The sequence below is a fragment of the Anolis sagrei genome, chromosome 9 (assembly GCF_037176765.1).
Source record: "Anolis sagrei isolate rAnoSag1 chromosome 9, rAnoSag1.mat, whole genome shotgun sequence".
NCBI classification, from domain to species: Eukaryota; Metazoa; Chordata; class Lepidosauria; order Squamata; family Dactyloidae; genus Anolis; species Anolis sagrei.
Window position 1 is genome coordinate 3632941 of NC_090029.1, and position 23638 is coordinate 3656578.

The following is a 23638-nucleotide window of genomic DNA, read 5'->3' on the forward strand; positions in this document are numbered from 1 at the left end:
TACAGCAGTAGATTAAAACAATACAATTAACTTTAAAATACAATCAAAACGAGAACCGACATAGTCCCGAATTATTCACCCATCGAAAGCTTGTCGGAAAAGAAAGGTCTTACAGGCTTTCTGAAAAGCAAGTAGGTCTCGGATGGTTTGGGTTTCAACTGGCAAGGCATTCCATAAATCAGGGGCCACAATCGAGAAGGCTCTCTGCCTAGTCGAGGACAGATGATAAGTCCGGATGTTGGGGACTTCAAGCAAATTGTGGTCCTCGGACCGAAGTAATCTCTGGGGTTGGTAGGGGGATAAGCGGGCCCTCAGGTACGCTGGCCCCAGGCCATATAAGGCCTTAAAGGTTAGTACCAGCACCTTGAAAGTGATCCGGTACTCAATCGGTAGCCAGCGCAGCTGTTGGAGAATTGGGGTGATACGACACCTCGCCGGCACCCCGACGAGAAGACGAGCCACCGCATTTTGCACCAGCTTCAGTTTCCGGATCACTGACAAAGGAAGGTCAATGTAGAGGGTGTTACAGTAGTCAAGCCTAGAGATGACCATCACCTGGATCACCATAGCCAGGTCGTTCCTAGATAGGAAGGGAGCCAGTCGCCTAGCCTGACGTAGGTGGAAAAACGCAGATCTGCTCACAGCAGAGACCTGGGCCTCCATTGTGAGCAGCGGGTCCAATAAGACACCAAGATGACGGACGTAGTGTCTCGCCATCTAGGGTAGGCAGCTGGATCTCCCACCCAGACTGCCCAGCCAAAGGTTCTCCGTCTTCGCTGGGTTCACCCTCAACCTGCTGGCATGCAACCATCCAGTAACGACCTCAAGGCACTAATGGAAATTTTCGGGTAGAGTCTGGCCGGTCCTCCATCCTCAGAATGAGCTGAGTGTCGTCAGCGTACTGGTGGCACTCAAGCCCAAAGCTCCGCACTAGTTGGGCCAGCAGTCGCATATAGATATTAAACAATAGAGGAGAGAGAATAGCTCCCTGCGGGACCCCACAAGTTAGCAGAGATCTCTCGGAAACCATCCCTCCCCTCACCACACGCTGTCCCCGATTCTGGAGGAAGGAGGACACCCATTTAAGGGGTATCCCCCTCACCCCAGTCATGGCTAGGCGGTGGGTCAATAGATTGTGGTCGACCGTATCAAATGCTGCTGTGAGGTCCAATAACACGAGCAGCGCTGATCCGCCTTGATCCATCTGTGATGGCAACTAGTACAGTCTCCATCCCGTGTCCCCTACGGAAGCCGGACTGGAAGGGATCAAGTCCAGCTGTGTCATTATGCAACTGGTGGCTTCCTAAACTTGCCCACAAAGGACAGGCAACTGTCTTCAATAACTTCTTCTTTACTTTAAAGGAAAATCCCTTTTTAACTAATTTAATTTAATTTTAACCATCTAATTTGAAACAGGCTGTGGTTCGGCCACTCCTCAAAAAGGCCTTCCTTGACTCCACGGTGCTGAACAATTACAGACTGATCTCCAACCTCCCTTTTTTGGGTAAGGTGCTGGAGTGGGTGGTCACCTCCCAGCTCCAGGGGTTTTTAGATGGCATAAACTACCTAGATCAGTCACAGTCTGGTTTCAGGCCTGGTCACGGCACCGAGACAGCCTTGGTCGCCTTGGTGGATGACCTCCGTAGAGAGCTGGACAGGGGGAGTGTAACCCTGTTGGTTCTCTTGGACATCTCAGCGGCTTTCGATACCATCGATCATGGTATCCTTCTGGGACGACTCTCTGGGATGGGTCTTGGGGGCACGGTTTTGTCGTGGCTCCGATCCTTCCTGGACGGTTGATCCCAGATGGAGAAGCTGGGAGACACCTGCTCGGACCCCTGGCCTTTGACCTGTGGGGTCCCGCAAGGCTCCATTCTGTCTCCCATGCTTTTTTACATCTACGTGAAACCGCTGGGAGAGGTCACACAACTCTAATACTCATTTCCACCCAATTCCAAGGAAGCCTCTCGGGTGCTGGACGAGTGCCTGGCCGCTGTGTCTACCTGGATGAGGAGGAACAAGCTGAAGATCAATCCCGACAAGACAGAGGTCCTTCTGGTCGATCGCAAACCTGACCGGGGTATAGGGTGGCAACCTGTGTTGGACGGGGTTACACTCCCCCTGAAGTCACAGGTCCACAGTTTGGGAGTCCTCTTGGATTCATCGCTCACGTTTGAGGCTCAGGCGTTGGCGGTGTCTGGGAGGGCTTTTGCACAACTAAGACTTGTGCGCCAACTGCGACCGTACCTCGCGAAGGCTGATCTGGCCGGGGTGGTCCATGCCTTGGTCACCTCTAGGGTGGATTACTGTAATGCGCTCTACATGGGGCTGCCCTTGAAAACAGCTAGGAAATTCCGCTGTGCCTTTCCCGAATAGGAAACCTCCATTACCAAGTCCCACAAGCACTTTATTAAAGCCAAGATCGTCGCACACTGCACACTGCACTTGTCCATAAATCTCATTTCCACCTGTCACATCAGCACTTTTAACTCTTGTACCCTTACTCTGGCCCGGCCCAGTTTTATTGTGTCTTAGTGGATTGTTCATTGCTTGTTGTTTTAAGGTAAAGGTAAAGGTAGTCCCTTGACATTAAGTCCAGTCATGTCTGACTCTGGGATGTGGTGCTCATCTCCATTTCTAAGCCGAAGAGCCAGCGTTGTCCGTAGACACCTCCAAGGTCATGTGGCCAGCATGACTGCATGGAACGCCGTTGTTGTTTTAGATTGCTTTAATTGTTTTTAATTTGCCTAGATTTGTATTGTTGTATTGTTTGTTGAGGCCTTGGCCTTTGTAAGCCGCATCGAGTCCTGAGGGAGATGCTAGCGGGGTACAAATAAAGTTTAATAACAATAATAACTTCTCCCAGGCTGACTGTAATCTAATCCTTACTACCGGGTCGAACTGCTTCTCGAAGCACCGAGTGGACCTACCAGTAAAGGCTTAGATACTCTCCAGCTGGAGTTCTTTGGTCTTTCAAAACTGTTTTTCCTCCGAAATTCCTCAGAGCTTTAAGGCTGTTTCTCTGGAAATCTTTAGAATCTTTGGAGGCTCTTAAGACTGTTCTCCCCCGGAAGATTTTAAGGGTTGAAGTTTTTGTACAGGGGAAGCTTTCACACGTCCTGTACATTAGCTTTCCTTGCTGAGACTAACTAAAAAATGGCTCCCTTCCCTTCCCAATTGCCCTGAGCAAGGGGTGGAACCAAAACTTAACCACGATGGACAGGTGACTTGCCCTACGACTGCAACCAAAGGAAGCCACCTATCTGCAGAGTCCCTGAAACTTAGGACTGCAAGCAAAAATTTAATACAAAGCAAATAAAGGTGGAGCCGTACCAGAACAAGTACTGTGTATCGTTAGGTGAGTAAGTTTAAAGATGTTGAGGTGACACCTTCTGCTGTCAAGAATTCAATGACTGCATGTTGCTTAAGTCACATTGACTGACTGTCTGTGCAGGGTTCCATACTTTGCACTTTAACAACACAACCGTTCAATGCTAAGGCTTCCTGCCAAAATGGAACTGTAGAGCAGGATGTAGAGTGGATCATGGGGGCTCTGTGTGCCAAGTTTGGTCTTGATTGGTCATTAGAAGAGGGTTGCAGCAATCTTCGGAAGGGAGTGGAAGTACTTGAAGTCCCACCATCCATGGTCTGTCCTCCTCCAAACTGCACCAGGATGTAGAGTGGGTCATTGGAGCTCCATGTGCCAAGTTTAGTCTTGATTAGTCATTGGCGAGGGTCTCAGTGGTCTCAGGAAGTGAGCAAAGGTACTGCAAGTCCCATCATCCATCTCCAAATTTTTCCAAACAACACCAGGACGTAAAGTGGGTCATGAGAGGTCTATGTGCCAAGTTTGGTCTTGATCCGTCATTGGATGAGGTTTGCAGAGGTCTCAGAATGTGAGTGAAGGTACTGGAAGTTCCATCATCCATGGTCAACCCTCCTCCCAAACTGCAGCAGGATGTAAATGACCTTGGAGGGCTGTATCCGGCCCCCAGGCCTTAGTTTGAGGACCCCTGCCCTAAAGAGTCTACTGAACAAGCCAGTACCTGCCGCATACCAGTACTGTCATCTGTTGAGGAGTTTCCTACAATCAAAGAGCCCCTTGAACCCCACCAATGATAGAATTGGGCCAAACTTCCCACACAGAACCCTCATGACCAACAGAAATACTGTGTTTTCTGATGGTCTTTGGTGACCCCTCTGACAACCCCTCAAGACCCTACCCCAGGGTTCCCGACCTCCAGGTTGAGGAACACTGTTCGATAATAATCTCTTCCATGGCTGCCTTCTTTCCAATCTGACCCTTATCTTTCGTGGCATGGAAAGTGATGTGGAGCAAGCATGTCATAATGTTTCTCTCTTCTCTGACAAGCCTTTGAGTAGCCCTGTCAGGAATGATTGTAAACGGAACTGAAATAATCAAGAACGAAGTGTCTGCGTGACACACGACGCAGAAGGATTCTCACCAGCAATGGAAGGGCATTGCTAACAAGTTCTTGGCAGAGATATGTCTCTCTATGTATGTATATATATAGATATTTAACCAACTATTTATATATAAGCTCACTACTCTCCCAGAATCACAGACCTGCAGACTTGAAGGTCATCGTTTTTTAAATATTCTATTTTCATAGGAATTTGGTGTTCTCGATCCAAAAATGACATCCAGTTTAGTCTACAAGGTCTAAAGTTGAGAGTGAGAGCCGTTCAGCCGTTCAGAGGAGGAGACATGCACAAGAAGTGGAAAAGGGGAGAAATCACCAAAGAAGAATTCAAACAAATAGCCAACACCTGTAGGGAAAAGGTCCGCAAGGCTAAAGCACAAACTAAAAGAGCTGATAATATAAATCTAAACAGCAACTGAATGTAAATATCTGATATGCAGGATGTATTTTCATTCACTGGACCAAATTTGGCACAAATTACTACATACCCAAATTTGAATACTGGTGAGGAATGTGCCCAGAGGAGGGCAACTAAAAGGATCAAGGGTCTGGAGAACAAGCCCTATGAGGAGCGGCTTAAGGAGCTGGGCATGTTTAGCCTGAAGAAGAGAAGGCTGAGAGGAGATATGATAGCCATGTATAAATATGTGAGAGGAAGCCACAGGGAGGAGGGAGCAAGCTTGTTTTCTGCTGCCCTGGAGACTAGGACGCAATGGAACAATGGCTTCAAACTACAAGGAAGGAGATTCCATTTGAGCGTGAGGAAGAACTTCCTGACTGTGAGAGTCATTCAGCCGTTCAAAAGAGGAGACATGCACAAGAAGTGGAAAAGGGGAGAAATCACCAAAGAAGAATTCAAACAAATAGCCAACACCTGTAGGGAAAAGGTCCGTAAGGCTAAAGTACAAAACGATTAGGACAAGGAACAATGGCTTCAAACTACAAGAAAGGAGATTCCGTCTGAACATGAGGAAGAACTTCCTGACTGTGAGAGCCGTTCAGCAGTGGAACTCTCTGCCCCGGAGTGTGGTGGAGGCTCCTTCTTTGGAAGCTTTTAAACAGAGGCTGGATGGCCATCTGTCAGGGGTGATTTGAATGCAACATTCCTGCTTCTTGGCAGAATGGGGTTGGACTGGATGGCCCATGAGGTCTCTCCCAACTCTTTGATTCTATGATTCTATGATTCTGGTCATAATTCACAGTTATTCATTCTCCTTCCATGTGGACCAAAGTTGACTCAGTTGTCAAAGGCCGCATTCCATAGCCAAGTCTTTGTTAGCTTCCTGAACGTCAGGAGGGAGGGAGCAGATAATCTCCTGTGGGAGGGAGTTCCAAAGCCAGGGAGCCACCATCGAAAAGGCCCTGTCTCTCGTCCCCACCAACCGCGATTGTGACAGTGGTGGGATCGAGAGCAGCCCCCCCCCCCCCCCCCGGAAGATCTTAAAGACCTGGATGGTTCGTAGGGGAACCGAGACTGTGGAGCAGCTGGCTGGGAGCATTAAGATCACTACTGACCAAATGATCATGAGTTCGAAGCCAGCCCAGGTCGGAGTGAGCTTCCGACCAATTTGTGTAGCTTGCTATTGACTTTTGCAGCCCGAAAGACAGTTGCATTTGTCAAGTAGGAAATTTAGGTACCGGGTACGTGAGGAGGCTAATTTAACTAATTTACGACGCCATAAAAATCTCCAGCAAGCATGCAAAGAATGAGGAAGGTGAAAATAAGATTCTGACTATAAATAGAAGATCAGCTGCTGTTCTCACCTTTTTGCCTTGTTTTTTACTCGTGCTCTATTTTGAAATGGTCATATGACTGATCAAATAAATAATAATAATAATAATAATTATTATTATTATTATTATTATTACTTCATCAGTGTCACAAATGGACGATGAAGCGACAGTATTTTCTGTGTTCTGTGTGGGAGGTTTGGCCCAATTCTATCATTGGAAGGGTTCAAAATGCTCTGATTGTAGGTGAACTATAAATCCCAGTAACTGGAACAGTAACTGGAACTCCCAAAATGTCACAGTCTATTTCCCCCAAACTCCATCTGTGTTTATATTTGGGTACATTGAGTATTCATGTCAGGTTTGGTCCAGATCCATAATTGTTTGAGTCCACAGTGCTCTCTGGATGTAGGTGAACTACAACTCCCAAACTCAAGGTCAATGCCCACCAAATCCTTCCAGTATTTTTTGTTGGTCATGGGAGTTCTGTGTGCCAAGTTTGGTTCAATTCCATTATTGGTGGAGTTCAGAATGCTCTTTGATTATAGGTGAACTATCAATCCCAGCAACTACAACTCCCAAATGACAAAATCAATTTTTTTGAGTGAAGGACATACATTAGTTTGTTGGGTGTATTTGGTGTCAATTTGTCCAGGGGTTTTTGGGTTATGTTAATCCCACAAATGAATGTTACATTTTTATTTATATAGAAGATTTAAACTGGCAGTGATCCTTCCGTAATGCTACCCCTCTATTCTGCTTTGGTTAGACCACATCTGGAATATTGTGTCCAATTCTGGGCACCACAATTCAAGAGAAATATTGACTCTAAGCTGGAATGTGTCCAGAGGAGGGCGACTAAAATGATCAAGGGTCTGGAGAACAAGCCCTATGAGGAGCGGCTTAAGGAACTGGGCATGTTTAGCCTGAAGAAGAGAAGGCTGAGAGGAGATATGATAGCCATGTATAAATATGTGAGAGGAAGCCACAGGGAGGAGGAGGGAGCACGCTTGTTTTCTGCTTCCCTGGAGACTAGGACGCAATGGAAGAATGGCTTCAAACTACAAGAGAGGAGATTCCATCTGAACATGAGGAAGAACTTCCTGACTGTGAGAGCTGTTCAGCAGTGGAACTCTCTGCCCCGGAGTGTGGTGGAGGCTCCTTCTTTGGAAGCTTATAAACAGGGGCTGGATGGCCATTTGTCAGGGGTGATTTGAATGCAATATTCCTGCTTCTTGGCAGAATGGGGCTGGACTGGATGGCCCAGGAGGTCTCTTCCAACTCTTTGATTCTATGATTCTATGACTTACAATAAAGGTTGGTTTGTGGTATGGAGCTCTGTGTGTGTGTGCGTAAAATACTTGCTGTCACACAACTGTCCAGTACATCAGATGTCATTCCCGATTACCGGTTTCTCCTCATCTGCGCTCGGAAGCAAATACAGATCAGTAATAATTTACAGTTCCGTACCTTAAGGTTAAATGTCTGACAATCAGACAAAACTTAATGGACTGTGACATTGTTCAAGCCATCGGCCTGACATGATTTGCCGTGTCGTAAGGAGAGAGAAGCAGTGATCGAACCCTGCATTAACAATGCATTAAGCCCACTTCCTGTGCTGGATGTCCGTTGGTGCATCTTTGTTGTTTTTTTTTTAAAAAAAGCAGCAATGCTGGGCTATTTTATTTGTCATGTCAGAGCAACCAGTCCATTATATTACATTTCTAACAGAACAAAGCAAGCAAACAGACAAAATACAAAAATTGTGAGTTTGGTAGTTGGTTAAATGTCCTTTGACCAGTATCTGGCCCCTTGGAGTGTCTCTGGTGTTGCCGCAAGGAGGTCCTCCATTGTGCATGTGGCTCAGGGTGCATTGCAGCAGGTGGTCAGTGGTTTGCTCTTCTCACACTCGCATGTCGAGGATTCCACTTTGTGGACCCATTTCTTGAGGTTGGCTCTGCATCTCGTGGTGCCCGAGCGCAGTCTGTTCAGTGCCTTCCAAGTCGTCCAGTTTTCTGTGTGCCCAGGAGGGAGTCTCTCATTTGGTATCAGCCATTGGTTGAGGTGCTGGGTTTGAGCCTGCCACTTTTGGACTCTCACTTGCCGAGGTGTTCCAGCAAGTGTCTCTGTAGATCTTAGGAAACTATTTCTAGATTTAAGTCGTTGACGTGCTGGCTGATACCCAAACAGAGGATGGGCTGGAGATTTCACTGCCTTGGTCCTTTCACTATTGGCTGCTACTTCCCGGCGAATGTCAGGTGGTGCAATACTGGCTAAGCAGTGTAATTTCTCCAGTGGTGTAGGGCGCAGACACCCCATGATAATGCAGCATGTCTCATTAAGAGCCACATCCACTGTTTTAGTGTGGTGAAATGTGTTGCACATCGGGCATGCATACTCAGCAGCAGAGTAGCACAGCGCAAGGGCAGATGTCTTCACTGTGTCTGGTTGTGATCCCCAGGTTGTGTCAGTCAGCTTTCGTATGATATTGTTTCTGGCACCCACGTTTTGCTTGATGTTCAGGCAGTGCTTCTTGTAGGTAAGAGCACGGTCCAGAGTGACTCCCAGGTATTTGGGTGCGCTGCAATGCTCCCGTGGAATTCCTTCCCAGGTAATAATCCTCAGAGCTCGGGATGCTTGTCTGTTCTTGAGATGAAAGGCACATGTCTGTGTTTTAGATGGATTAGGGATCAGCTGGTTTTCCCTGTAATAGGCAGTAAAGGCACCTAGAGCTTTGGAGAGCTTCTGTTGTACCATCTCAAAGCTCCCTGCTTGAGCGGTGATGGCACGATCATCCGCATAGATGAAGCTCTCTGTCCCTTCTGGCAGTGGCTGGTCATTTGTGTAGATGTTGAACATGGATGGAGCAAGCACGCTCCCCTGAGGCAGGCCATTCTTCTGTTTCCGCCATCTGCTTCTCTGGCCCTGGAACTCAACAAAAAAGCTCCTGTTTTGTAGCAGGTTTCCTATGAGGCGGGTGAGGTGGTCGTCCTTTGTGATACTATACATTTTTCTCAGGAGAAGGCCGTGGTTCACAGTCTCATAGGCTGCTGACAGGTCTATGAAGACAGCTCCTGGGCTGGGCTATTATAATAGCTGGGCTATTATGTCTGGGGAGCAAAATCCTAGGCCTATAGCGATAGAGAAGACCTTAAACAGAATCTTATACGCTCTCAAAAGTATAGCTGTGGAAATATGTTTCTAGTCTATCTATGTTGCTTTGATCTTGGACAGTAGACCATCTCATTCAGTGAGTTGTGGTGAGTTTTCCGGGCCATCTGGCCATGTTCCAGAAGCATTCTCTCCTGACATTTCACCTGCATCTATGGCAGGCATCCTCAGAGGTTGTGAGGTGTGTTGGAAATTAGGAAAATGGCATTTATATATCTGTTGCACTCCAGGACAGGAATAGCCCTCTGACTTGGCTCGAGAGCAGTACGTGTGAAAAAGATCTTGGAGTCCTCGTGGACAACAAGTTAAACATGAGCCAGGAATGTGATGTGGCGGCAAAAAAAGCCAACGGGAGTTTGGCCTTCATCAAGAGGAGCCTAGTGTCTAGGTCCAGGGAAGTCATGCTCCCCATGCTCTATTCCACCATAGAGTTCCCATGATAGGGAACATGAAAACAGCTCAGCACCTGGCCCACCTGCAGAAATTAATGAGCAAATAGATAAACAGGAGATCAGTCAAAACAGGAGAACAGTACAGTAGTTTCGGTGGTCTGCCAGGCTCTGAGAGAAAAAGATAAGAAATGCTATTCCACCTTGGTTAGATCACACATGGACCATCAAGTTTGCAGACGACACCAAATTGGGAGGGAGGGCCAATACTCCAGAGGACAGGAGCAGGATTCAAAGGGATCTTGATAGATTAGAGAGATGATTAGCCAAAACAAACAAAATGAAGTTCAGCGGTGACAAACGCAAGATACTCCACTTTGGCAGGAAAAACGAAATACAAAGATAAAGAATGGGAAAAGATCTTGGAGTCCTCGTGGACAGGAAGGTGAACATGAGCCAACAATGTGATGTGGTGGCAAAAAAAGCCAATGGGATTTTGGCCTGCGTCAAAAGGAGCTTTGTGTCTAGATCTAGGGAAGTCATGCTCCCCATGCTCTATTCCGCCTTGGTTAGACCACACCTGGAATATTGTGTCCAATTCTGGACACCACAATTCAAGAGAGATATTGACAAGCTGGAATGTGTCCAGAGGAGGGCGACTCAAATGATCAAGGGTCTGGAGAACAAGCCCTATGAGGAGCGGCTTAAGGAGCTGGGCATGTTTAGCCTGAAGAGAAGGATGAGAGTAAATGTGATAGCCGTGTATAAATATGTGAGAGGAAGCCACAGGGAGGAGGGAGCAAGCTTGTTTTCTGCTTCCCTGGAGACTAGGACAAGGAACAATGGCTTCAAACTACAAGAGAGGAGATTCCATCTGAACATTAGGAAGAACTTCCTGACTGTGAGAGCCGTTCAGCAGTGGAACTCTCTGCCCCGGAGTGTGGTGGAGGCTCCTTCTTTGGAAGCTTTTAAGCAGAGGCTGGATAGCCATTTGTCAGGGGTGATTTGAATGCAATATTCCTGCTTCTTGGCAGAATGGGGTTGGACTGGATGGCCCATGAGGTCTCTTCCAACTCTTTGATTCTATGATTCTATGATTCTATGTTGGAGGCCACAGTGTTCTGTGGAAACCGGGCCATGGAGGCTCTGTGTGCCAAGTTTGGTCTTGATCGGTCATTGGATGAGGGTCGCTATGATCTCAAGAAGTGAGTGAAGGTACTTGAAGTCCCATTATCCATGGTCTGCTCTCCTCCAAACTGCAACAGGAAGTAGATTGGGTCATGGGGGCTCTGTGTGCCAAGTTTGGCCTTTATCGGTCTTTGTTGGGGGCCACAGTGGCATTTATATGCCGTCAGTCACCTACGGAAGACTATCCTACGCGGATAACGAAGGATCGCCTAAGTAAGCAAGTAAGGGAAGAAAAATGCCCTTTTTGCTCCGAGCGACAGCTTTGCCTCTCTCTTTCTCTCTCTCTCTCCCCCTTTCCCCTGCATTTCATTTTTGTGCCATTATGTAAACACTTGCCAAAACACTAAAGTATAGTTTCTGGGTCCAGAACATCTGCTGTTCATTCAGCCTAAATGTAATAATTATTGCTTTTGTCTCTCGCGCGGCTCGCAAAATGCAACAAAACAGAATAATGAAATACTATGAAAATGCCTTTCGTGAAAGGCTGGAAGTCCCGCTCGCATAAGGAACACCCCTTGACTCTGATGCCTTGGTTCCTTTCTTCCAATGGAAGAAGCTCTGCTTGCATAACTGGGGGGCGATGGGTCCTCCTCACATTTGCAGAAGGAGCCTTTCCCCTAACCAGTTTGTGGTGGAGATGGGCCCAGTCGGCACCGGCTTGCCTTCCCATTAATCCACAGGCAGAAGCAGGGAATCATAGAATCAAAGAGTTGGAAGAGACCTCATGGGCCATCCAGTCCAACCCCATTCTGCCAAGAAGCAGGAATATTGCACTCAAATCACCCCTGACAGATGGCCATCCAGCCTCTGTTTCAAAGCCTCCAAAGACTGAGCCTCCACCACACTCCGGGGCAGAGAGTTCCACTGCTGAACAGCTCTCACAGTCAGGAAGTTCTTCCTCATGTTCAGATGGAATCTCCTCTCTTGTAGTTTGAAGCCATTGTTCATTGTCCTAATCGTTTTGTGCTTTAGCCTTGTGGACCTTTTCCCTACAGGTGTTGGCTATTTGTTTGAATTCTTCTTTGGTGATTTCTCCCCTTTTCCACTTCTTGTGCATGTCTCCTCCTCTGAACGGCTGAACTGCTCTCACAGTCAGGAAGTGCTTCCTCATGTTCAGATGGAATCTCCTCTCTTTTAGTTTGAAGTCATTCCTCCATTGCGTCCTAGTCTCCAAGGAAGCAGAAAACAAGCTTGCTCCCTCCTCCTTGTGGCTTCCTCTCACGTATTTATACATGGCTAACATATCCCCCCTCAGCCTTCTCTTCTTCAGGCTAAACATGCCTGTTGGTTAAATGGACGAACCCAGAGGGTGATTCTCCCCAAGGCTTCCTCTTCATCCTGGAAAGAAGTGACGAGCGGAGTGCCACAAGCAGGGTTCCGTCCTGGGTCCGGTCCTGCTCAGGATCTTCATTCAGACTTAGATGAAGGGCTAGAAGGCAGGATCATCAAGTTTGCAGATGACACCAAATTGGGAGGGAGAACCAATACACCAGAAGACAGGAGCAGGATTCAAAACGATCTTGACAGATGAGAGAGATGATTGGCCAAAACTAACAAAATGAAGTTCAACGGGAACAAAGGCAAGAGACTCCACTTAGGCAGGAAAAACGAAATGCAAAGAGACAGAATGGGGGACAATGCCTGGCTCGAGAGCAGTATGTGTGAAAAAGATCTTGGAGTCCTCGTGGACAACAAGTTAAACATGAGCCAACAATGTGATGTGGCGGCAAAAAAAGCCAATGGGATGTTGGCCTGGCAAAACTAGAAACATGAAACTAGAAATCCACTTGGAAACAAGACTGTAATGAAAGTTGACGAGACTGAGCTAAAATCCTTTCCCGTCCCATATAAAGCTTTTCTTGTCCCATGAAATGAAAGGAAAGCATTCCATTTGCCTTTACAACCAGATAAGGATTTCTCATCTCTTTTTTCTAGCAAATGGGCTGACCTTTGGCAGTTTTGAGAATTTTGTCTTAGTTTACAAAAGTGGCGGCAAAAAAAGCCAAAGGGATGTTGGCCTGCATCAAGAGGAGCCGAGTGTCTAGATCTAGGGAAGTAGTGCTACCCCTTTATTCTGCTTTGGTTAGACCACTTTACCTGGAATATTGTGTCCAATTCTGGGCACCACAATTGAAGAGAGATATTGACAAGCTGGAATGTGTCCAGAGGAGGGCGACTCAAATGATCAAGGGTCTGGAGAAAGCCCTATGAGGAGCGGCTTAAGGAGCTGGGCATGTTTAGCCTGAAGAAGAGAAGGTGGAGAAAGAAAGAGAGGATGACAGAAGGAAGGGAGGAAGGAAAAAAAGAAGAAAGGAAGGAATTAAGGAAGGAAGGAAAGAGAGGATGAGAGAAGGAAGGAAGGAAAGAAGGAATTAAGGAAAGAAGTAAAGAGAGAGAGGATGAGAGAAGGAAGGAAGGAAGTAAAGAATCCAGGAAGGAAGGAAAGAGAAAGAGAGGATGAGAGAGGAAGGAAAGAAAGAGAGAGGGAGAGGGAAGGAAGGAAGGAAGGAAGGAAGGAAGGAAGGAAGGAAAGAGAGAAAGAGAGGATGAGAGAAGGAAAGAAAGAAAGAAGAAAGGAAGGAATTTAAGAAGGAAGGAAAGAGAGAGGAGGATAGAAGGAAGGAAGGAAAGAGAGGATGAGAGAAGGAAGGATGGAAGAAAGGAAGGAAGGAAAGACAGAAGAAAGGAAGGAATTAAGGAAGGAAGGAAAGAGAGGATGAGAGAAGGAAGGAAGGAATCAAAGAAGAAAGGAAAGAGAAAGGATGAGAGAAGGAAGGAAGGAAGGAAGGAAGGAAAGAAAGAAGGAAAGAGAGGATGAGAGAAGGAAGGAAGGAAAGAGAGAGGGAGAGGGAAGGAAGGAAAGAAAGAGAGGATGAGAGAAGGAAGGAAGGAAAGAAAGACGAAATGAAGGAATTAAGGAAGGAAGGAAAGAGAAAGGGAGGATGAGAGAGGGAAGGAAAGAAAGAAAGAAGTAAGGAAGGAAAGAGAGATAGAGGATGAGAGAAGGAAGGAAGGAAAGAGAGGACGAGGGAGGGAAGGAAGGAAAGAAAGAAGTAAGGAAGGAAAGAGAGATAGAGGATGAGAGAAGGAAGGAAGGAAAGAGAGGACGAGGGAGGGAAGGAAGGAAAGAAAGAAAGAAGGAATTAAGGAAGGAAGGAAAGAGAGAAAGAGTGGATGAGAGAAAGAAGGAAGGAAGGAATCAAGGAAGAAAGGAAAGAGAGAAAGAGAGGATGAGAGGAGGAAGGAAGGAAAGAGGGGATGAGAGAAGGAAGGAGGGAATCAAGGAAGGAAGGATATTTATAAAAGAAGGAGGAGAAAGAGGGGAGTTTGTGCCCAAGTGCCGGGGTGTTGTGTTTGAGAAACCCCTTCCAGGGCGGCGGCGGCGCTTCTGTGCGCCTTTCCTCCTCCTCCTCCTCCTCTCTGTTTTCTCTTCTCTCTCTTTCTCTCTTTCTCCTCTTTCTCCTCCTCCTCTTCTGGGGCCGGGGAAGAGGGCGGCCCTGGCGGCGGAGCTCCCGCTGGTCACATGGAGGCTCAGCTGGGCTCAGAAGAGGAGGAGGAAGAAGAGGAGGAGGAAGAGAAGGAGGAGGAAGAGAAGGAGGAGGAGGCTACCGCCGGTGCCGCCGCCGCCGCCGAGGCTGCTGCTGCTGTTGTTGCAGCTGGAACTGCCAGGGCCGGAGAGCAAGGAGAAAGAGAGAGCCCGGGAGGAGGAGGAGAAGAAGGAGAAGAAGGAGAAGGAGAAGAACCTACGAAGGAGAAGGACGGCGCGGGGACAAGCGAGGCGCACTTTCTCCTTCCCTTCTTTCTCTCCTTCTTTCTCTGTCCTTCCTTCCTTGAATTACAGAATTGGAAGAGACAAGAGCCATCTTTCCTTCTTTCCTTCCTTCTCTCCTTCTCTCTCTGTCCTTCCTTCCTTCCTTGAATCATAGAATTGGAAGAGACAAGGGCCATCTTTCCTTCCTTCCTTCCTTCCTTCCTTCCTTCCTTCCTTCCTTCCTTCCTTCCTTCCTTCCTCGATTCCTTCCTTCCTCAATTCCTTCCTCAATTCCTTCCGTACTTAATTCCTTCCTTCCTTAATTCCTTCCTCAATTCCTTCTTTCTTTCCTTCCTTCCCTAATTCCTTCCTTCTTTCCTTCCTCAATTCCTTCCTTCCTCAATTCCTTCCTTCTTTCCTTCCTTGACTCTTTCCTTCCTCGATTCCTTCCTTCTTTCCTTCCTCAATTCCTTCCTTCCTTCTTTCCTTCCTTAATTCCTTCCTTCTTTGCTTCCTTGACTCTTTCCTTCCTCGATTCCTCCCTTCTTTCCTTCCTCAATTCCTTCCTTCCTTCTTTCCTTCCTCGACTCCGTCCTTACTCAATTCCTCCTTTCTTTCCTTCCTTGATTCCTTCCTTCTTTCCTTTCTCGATTCCTTCCTTCCTCAATTCCTTCCTTATTTAATCCCTTCTTTCCTCCCTTCCTTGATTTCTTCTTTCCTTCTCTTTCTCTCTCTCTATCTCTCCTTTCCTTCCTTCCCTCTCTCCGCTCAGCTGCCCACCCCCCACACCCCCGACGAATGATGTGTTTGGTGATCGCAGCGATGAAAGGTGAGTCTGGGGTCTCATCCCCCTTTTTTTCCACCAACGTACACATTTTGGACTGGGTTGTCGTAGATTTTTTTCGGGCTCTATGGCCATGTTCTAGTGGCATTTTCTCCTGACGTTTCGCCTCCATCTACGGCAAGCATCCATCATTTTGGACTCCTCTTAGTTGAATCCCCGTAGATTTTTGTCGGGCTCTATGGCCATGTTCTAGAAGCATTTTCTCCTGACATTTCGCCTCCATCTACGGCAAGCATCCATCATTTTGGACTCCTCTTAGTTGAATCCCCGTAGATTTTTGTTGGGTTATATGGCCATGTTCTAAAGGCATTTTCTCCTGACGTTTCGCCTCCATCTACGGCAAGCATCCATCATTTTGGACTCCTCTTAGTTGAATCCCCGTAGATTTTTGTTGGGTTATATGGCCATGTTCTAAAGGCATTTTCTCCTGACGTTTCGCCTCCATCTACGGCAAGCATCTATCATTTTGGACTCCTCTTAGTTGAATCCCCGTAGATTTTTGTCGGGCTCTATGGCCATGTTCTAGAGGCATTTTCTCCTGACATTTCGCCTCCATCTATGGCAAGCATCCATCATTTTGGACTCCCCTGAGTTGAATGCCTGTAGATTTTTGTCGGGTTATATGGCCATGTTCTAGTGGCATTTTCTCCTGACGTTTCGCCTCCATCTACGGCAAGCATCCATCACTTTGGACTCCCCTCTGTTTTTTCCCCAACACCCAGAGACTTTGTTTCTTTCCCACACCATGTATTCTAATCTCTGCTCTTGAACAATGGCTTTTCATAACTCTTGGAAGGATTACCTCAAGTAAGAATAGATTTGATAGCTTCATTTCCCAGATGGGGAAATAAATCAGGAGTTTTGCCCCTTTCGGAAACCACAAAACCCTCTCCAAGGGTCTCTTACTCCATCCAATGTGGCTAGAGAAGGGACGGCAAGTGCGGGGACTTTATCTCCCCTTCCTCTCCTTTTCTGGACCCAACCTCTCCGAGCGACCGCCTGGGCCCTCCAGGTGTTTTGGACTTCAATTCCCACCATTCCCAACTCTTATGGATGGTGGGAGTTGGAGTCCAAAAGACCTTGAGGGGCCCAAGTTGTATTATGCTTGTTTGTATTGCTGTGTTGTTGGGCTTGGCCTCGTGTAAGCCACACCGAGTCCCCTTGGGGAGATGGTGGCAGGGTATAAATAAAGTTTATTATTATTATTATTATTATTATTATTATTATCTGAAACACAACAAGATGAGTCCACAGCAGACACTCTGAGCTCGTTTTGTGCTTTAGCCTTGCGGACCTTTTCCCTACAGGTGTTGGCTATTTGTTTGAATTCTTCTTTGGTGATTTCTCCCCTTTTCCACTTCTTGTGCATGTCTCTTTTGTGTTTTAGCACAGTTAGAAGTTCTTTGGACATCCATTCTGGCTTCTTTGCACATGTCCTATTTTTTTCTCTTTGTTGGCACAGTTTGCAATTATTATTAGAAACACAACAAGATGAGTCCACAGCAGACACACTCTGCTGGATGTTGTATTGGATGTTGTATTGTGTGATGTTTATTATTATTATTCAATTATTCAAACTTCTTCTTCTTCTTCTTCTTCTTCTTATTATTATTATTATTATTATTTGCAACACCGCAAGATGAGTCCACAGCAGACACTCTTCTAGCTGTTGTATTGGATCACACGTCGGACACTTCCCAAGTGTCTAGGACTGTGTGATGCTTATTATTATTATTATTATTATTATTATTATTATTATTTGCAACACAACAAGATGAGTCCACAGCAGACACTCTGCTGGTTGTTGTATTGGATCACATGTCAGACACTTCCCAAGTGTCTAGGACTGTGTTGTGTTTATTATTATTATTATTATTATTATTATTATTATTATTATTAGAAACATAACAAGATGAGTCCACAGCAGACACTCTGCTGGCTGTTGTATTGGATCCCACATCGGACACTTCCCAAGTGTCTAGGACTGTGTTTTTTATTATTATTATTATTATTATTATTATTATTATTATTATTCAATTATTCAAACATCATCATCATTATTATTATTATTATTATTATTATTAACACAACAAGATGAGTCCACAGCAGACACTCTGCTGGCTGTTGTATTGGATCCCACGTCGGACACTTCCCAAGTGTCTAGGACTGTGTGATGTTTATTATTACTATCATTATTATTATTATTATTCAATTATTCAAACTTATTATTATTATTATTATTATTATTATTATTATTATTATCACAAGATGAGTCCACAGCAGACACTCTGTTGGCCGTTGTATTGGATCACACGTCATACACTTCCCAAGTGTCTAGGACTATTATTATTATTATTATTATTATTATTATTAGAAACACAACAAGAACAATCCACAGTAGACAGTCTACTGGCTGTTTTATTGGATCACACGTCGGACACTTCCCAAGTTTCTAGGACTGTGTGATGTATCACCGAATAATGCGTGCAAATCCCAGTAAGGTGGCCTTCTGCAGCTGGCAGGTGGTAATTTTGTCAGCGCTGATTGTTTTTAAGTGCATGCCAAGGTCTTGAGGCACTGCACCCAGTGTGCCGATCACCACTGGGACCACCTTGACTATCTTGTGCCAGAGTCTTTGCAGCTCGATCTTCAAATCCTCATATCGTGTCGGCTTTTCCAGTTGTTGTTATTATTGACACAAAAGCACAGTATGTCACAGCAAACGATATCTCTGTGCTGGATTTCATATCACAAAATCACAAGTCGAACACTTCCCAAGCGTCTAGGACTGTGTGATGTATTATTGTTGTTGTTGTTGTTGTTGTTCTGACACAAAAATACAGTATGTCACAGCAAACGAGATCTCTATGCTGGATTTCATATCACAAAATCACAAGTCGAACACTTCCCAAGCATCTAGGACTGTGTGATGTATTATTATTGTTGTTGTTGTTGTTGTTGTTGTTCTGACACAAAAATACAGTACGTCACAACAAACGAGATCTCTATGCTGGATTTCATATCACAAAATCACAAGTCGAACACTTCCCAAGCGTCTAGGACTGTGTGATGTATTATTATTATTGTTGTTGTTGTTGTTGTTCTGACACAAAAATACAGTATGTCACAGCAAACGAGATCTCTATGCTGGATTTCATATCACAAAATCACAAGTCGAACACTTCCCAAGCGTCTAGGACTGTGTGATGTATTATTGTTGTTGTTGTTGTTGTTATTGTTCTGACACAAAAATACAGTATGTCACAGCAAATGAGATCTCTATGCTGGATTTCATATCACAAAATCACAAGTCGAACACTTCCCAAGCGTCTAGGACTGTGTGATGTATTGTTGTTGTTGTTGTTGTTGTTCTGACACAAAAATACAGTATGTCACAGCAAACGAGATCTCTATGCTGGATTTCATATCACAAAATCACAAGTCGAACACTTCCCAAGCGTCTAGGACTGTATGATGTATTATTATTGTTGTTGTTGTTGTTGTTGTTGTTGTTGTTCTGACACAAAAATACAGTATGTCATAGCAAACGAGATCTCTATGCTGGATTTCATATCACAAAATCACAAGTCGAACACTTCCCAAGCGTCTAGGACTGTGTGATGTATTATTATTGTTGTTGTTGTTGTTGTTGTTGTTGTTCTGACACAAAAATATAGTATGTCACAGCAAACGAGATCTCTATGCTGAATTTCATATCACAAAATCACAAGTCGAACACTTCCCAAGCTTCTAGGACTGTGTGATGTATTATTATTATTAGTAGTAGTAGTGGTATTAGTATTAGTATTATTAGTATTATTAGTATTATTAGTATTATTAGTATTATCCTCCGCCAGGCTGGCTTCCCCGGTTCTTGTGCCCCACTAATCCAGTTGTGACTGGAGGCAGCCAGCTGGACTTTACCCCCTTGCACACCTCGCAAACAGAGCATCCCGCTCTCCTGCTGCCTTTTTCCCGAACCGATCATGCCGCTCTCCAGGTGTTTTGGACTTCAACTCCTACCATTCCGAACAGTCGGAGCAAGAGATCTCAAACTTTCGACGGCATTGTATTGTCGAAGGCTTTCATGGCCGGAATCACTGGGTTGTTGTAGTTTTTTCGGGCCATATGGCCATGGTCTAGTGGCATTCTCTCCTGACGTTTCGCCTGCATCTATGGCAAGCATCCTCAGAGGTAGTGAGGTCATGTTTTCAATTAGCCCTCGTGCTGCGCCATGAAGTTGTTTTGCAAATTCATACGCAGGCTTGGAAAATGACAAAAATTGCAAAGTTTGGGTTTTGTTTTTTGTTTTTTGTTTGTTTGTTTGTTTGTTTTGTCGTGTCAGGAGCGACTTGAGAAACTGCAAGTCGCTTCTGGTGTGAGAGAATTGGCCGTCTGCAAGGACGTTGCTCAGGGGACGCCCAGATGTGTTATCATCCTGTGGGAGGCTTCTCTCAAGTCCCCGCATGAGAAGCTGGAGCTGACAGATGGGAGCTCACCCCGCTGAGAAACTGCAAGTCTCTTCTGGTGTGAGAGAATTGGCCGTCTGCAAGGACGTTGCTCAGGGGGCGCCCAGATGTGTTACCATCCTGTGGGAGGCTTCTCTCATGTCCCCGCATGAGAAGCTGGAGCTGACAGATGGGAGCTCGCCCCGCTGAGAAACTGCAAGTCTCTTCTGGTGTGAGAGAATTGGCCGTCTGCAAGGACGTTGCTCAGGGGACGCCCAGATGTGTTATCATCCTGTGGGAGGCTTCTCTCATGTCCCCGCATGAGAAGCTGGAGCTGACAGATGGGAGCTCGCCCCGCTGAGAAACTGCAAGTCTCTTCCGGTGTGAGAGAATTGGCCGTCTGCAAGGACGTTGCTCAGGGGATGCCCAGATGTGTTATCATCCTGTGGGAGGCTTCTCTCATGTTCCCATATGAGAAGCTGGAGCTGACAGATGGGAGCTCACCCCGCTGAGAAACTGCAAGTCTCTTCTGGTGTGAGAGAATTGGCCGTCTGGAAGGACATTGCCCAAGGGACATTGTTTTTTGATGTTTTTACCATCCTTGTGTGAGGCTTCTCTCATGCCCCCGCATGGGGAGCTGGAGCTGACAGAGGGAGCTCATCCGTGCTCTCCCCGGATTCGAATCTGCGACCGGATTCGAATCTGCGACCTCTCGGTCTTCAGTCCTGCCAGCACAGGGGTTTAACCCACTGCGTCACCGGGGAACCTTGATAGAAATGTTAATAATAATAATATATTAATAATATTAATTATATTATAAATAAATAAATAATAATAATATAATATAATAATTATATTATATTATTATTATTATGTGCATATGTTGCTTGTTTATAATAGTAGGCTGTCAGGAATGGTGGGAGTTGAAGTCCAAAACACCCAGAGGGCTGAAGCTTGCCCGTGCCCAGACTAGCCCTTCTCTGCAAGACTTTGAGACTCTCTCTTTGCGAACCATACACTTTGTGCCAATACTGAGCGGATACGTAGTAAGTAAGATGTGCGGAGTGGTGTGGTACCGTCTCTAGGTCCTGGGTTTCTGATCTTGGGGATGATGTTTGCCTGACGAACAAAGCATTCCCGGGATCTGCACATTCTTTGGGAGATCAATTTGAAGGAGCTAAGCTTTGGGAACGGCACTGAATTATTTATTAGCCGAGCGCATTGGTGTATTGAAAGCCGAAGTAGCCTCCGTGGGACGATCCTTGGCCCAGCAAAGGAGACACGACAGTAGCCATGGCACAGTTTCTCCCCGTAGAGATGTTCAATGTATTGTCGAAGGCTTTCATGGCTGGAATCACTCAATTCTTGTGGGTTTTTTCGGGCTATATGGCCATGTTCTAGAGGCATTTCTCCTGACGTTTCGCCTGCATCTATGGCAAGCATCCTCAGAGCTGAGGTGACCTCACCTCTGAGGATGCTTGCCATAGATGCAGGCGAAACGTCAGGAGAAATGCCTCTAGAACATGGCCATATAGCCCGAAAAAACCCACAAGAACTGAGTAGCCATGGCGCTCTGCGGCATCCAAAGAGTCCCATGGATTGAATTGTTTGTTGGACTAGATCCCTTCCAGTCCGACCACAACCTTTTGACCCACCGCATTGCTGTTGCTCGAGTCAAGGGGAGAGCTTTGAACTGGCTCCCCTCCTTCCTTCACAACCGTGGACGGCGAGTGGAGCAGTCCCCTCTCTCTCTCTTGTGGGGTTCCTCTGGGAGCCATTCTCTCCCCTCTGTTGTTTAACATCTCTATGCGACCACTTGCTCAGCTGGTCCGAAGTTTTGGGCTGGAGTGTGACCAGTACGCTGATGACACTCAGTTTATGTTGAAGATGGAAGTCTGACCGGACTCTGTACCCGATTGTTTCCCTCAGTGCCTCAAGGCCGTGACTGGATGGCTGCGTGCCAGCAGGTTGAGGGTGAACCCGGCAAAGACGGAGATCCTATGGCTGGGTTGACCGGGCAGTGGGGACATCCAGCTGCCTACCCTGGATGGCGAGGCGCTACGCCCGTCCTCGTTGGTCAAGAGTCTGGGAGTCCTTTTTGTTGTTTTTAATGTCCCTGGCAAGCCTGAGCTCATTTTGTGCTTTAGCCTTGCGGACCTTTTCCCTACAGGTGTTGGCTATTTGTTTGAATTCTTCTTTAGTGATTTCTCCCTTTTTCCACTTCTTGTTCATGTCTCTTTTGTGTCTTAGCACAGTTAGATAGATAGTGTTAGATAGTGTGTACATCTGCGGACGATGGAGGCCCAGGTCTCCGCCGTGAGCAGAACTGCCTTCTTCCACCTGCGGCAGGCTAGACGGCTGGCCCCCTCCCTGTCCAGGGACGACCTGGCTACGGTGATCCAGGCCACGGTCATCTCAAGACTGGACTACTGTAACGCCCTCTACATTGGCCTTCCTCTGGCGGTGATCCGGAAGCTCAAGTTGGTACAAAATGCAGCTGCTCGGCTTATTGCGGGAATTCCGATGAGATGCCACATAACACCAATCTTACTACCAATTGAGCACCGGATCACTTTCAAAGGGATGGAACTCACCTTGAAGACCTTGCATGGTCTGGGGCCGATGTACCTGAGGGACCGCCTCACCCCCTCCCAACCCCAGAGATCCCTCCGTTCTGAGGACCAAGATCTATTGGAAGTCCCCAGTGTCAAGACCTTGCGTCTAACAGCAACCAGACGCAGAGCCTTCACAGCAGTGGCACCATCACTCTGGAACACTCTGCCACATGAAGTCCGTGCCTTGCGGGACCTATTAGCTTTCCGCAGGGCATGTCAGGCATACCTGTTTCGACAGGCTTTTAATGTTTGATATTGCTGTTTTAAAATTGTTTTCAAATTGTGTTAGATTTTAGCCATTCTTGTAAGCCGCTCTGAGCCCCAGGGGAGTGGCCGCATAGAAGTTCGAATAATAAATAAATAAATAAATAAATAAATTGTACCAGCCATGATATCAATTAATATAAATAAAAGGGTAAAGGTAGTCCCCTGACATTAAGTCCAGTCATGTCCGACTCTGGGGTGTGGTGCTCATCTCCATTTCTAAACCGAAGAGCCAGCGTTGTCCGTAGACACCTCCAAGGTCATCTAGCCGGCATGACTGCATGGAGCGCCGTTACCTTCCAGCCGGAGCGGTACCTATTGATCTACTCACATTTGCATGTTTTCGAACTGCTAGGTTGGCAGAAGCTAGGGCTGACAGCAGTAGCTCATGCCGCTCCCCGGAATCGAATCTGCGACCTTTCGATCAACAAGCTCAGGAGCTCAGTGCATTAACCCACTGCGCCACCAGGGGCTCCTATCAATATGCAACCTTTGAAAGTGCAATAAGCACTTTCCAATGTAAACATTGAAACTTCTTTGAAAATTATAGTAGCAATGACATGATAACAATAACAATAGTCTGATTTGTATCACCTCCATTTCAGTGTATTGCGGAAGGTATTGTCGAAGGCTTTCATGGCCGGAATCACTGGGTTGTTGTAGGTTTTTTCGGGCTATATGGCCATGTTCTAGAGGCATTCTCTCCTGACGTTTCGCCTGCATCTATGGCAAGCATCCTCCAAGGTAGTGAGGTCTGTTGGAACTAGGAAAAAGGGGTTTATATATCTGTGG

At 46.3% G+C, this 23638-nt stretch overlaps 1 protein-coding gene across 3 annotated transcripts in view; it reads left to right on the forward strand.

Annotated features, from left to right (window-relative positions):
* Nucleotides 1–23638, forward strand: part of RORA (RAR related orphan receptor A) — a 667113-nt gene that overhangs the window by 493922 nt on the left and 149553 nt on the right. Inside the window, exon 1 of one of the 3 annotated variants that reach the window (XM_067471241.1) lies at nt 15290–15504. The exons of the other annotated variants lie outside the window; for them this stretch is intronic. Within the exon in view, the coding sequence (XP_067327342.1) occupies nt 15474–15504 (31 nt within the window). The 5' untranslated portion in view covers nt 15290–15473. Of the gene's footprint in view, nt 1–15289; nt 15505–23638 lie in introns of those variants that run through there. 3 annotated transcript variants of the gene reach the window in all.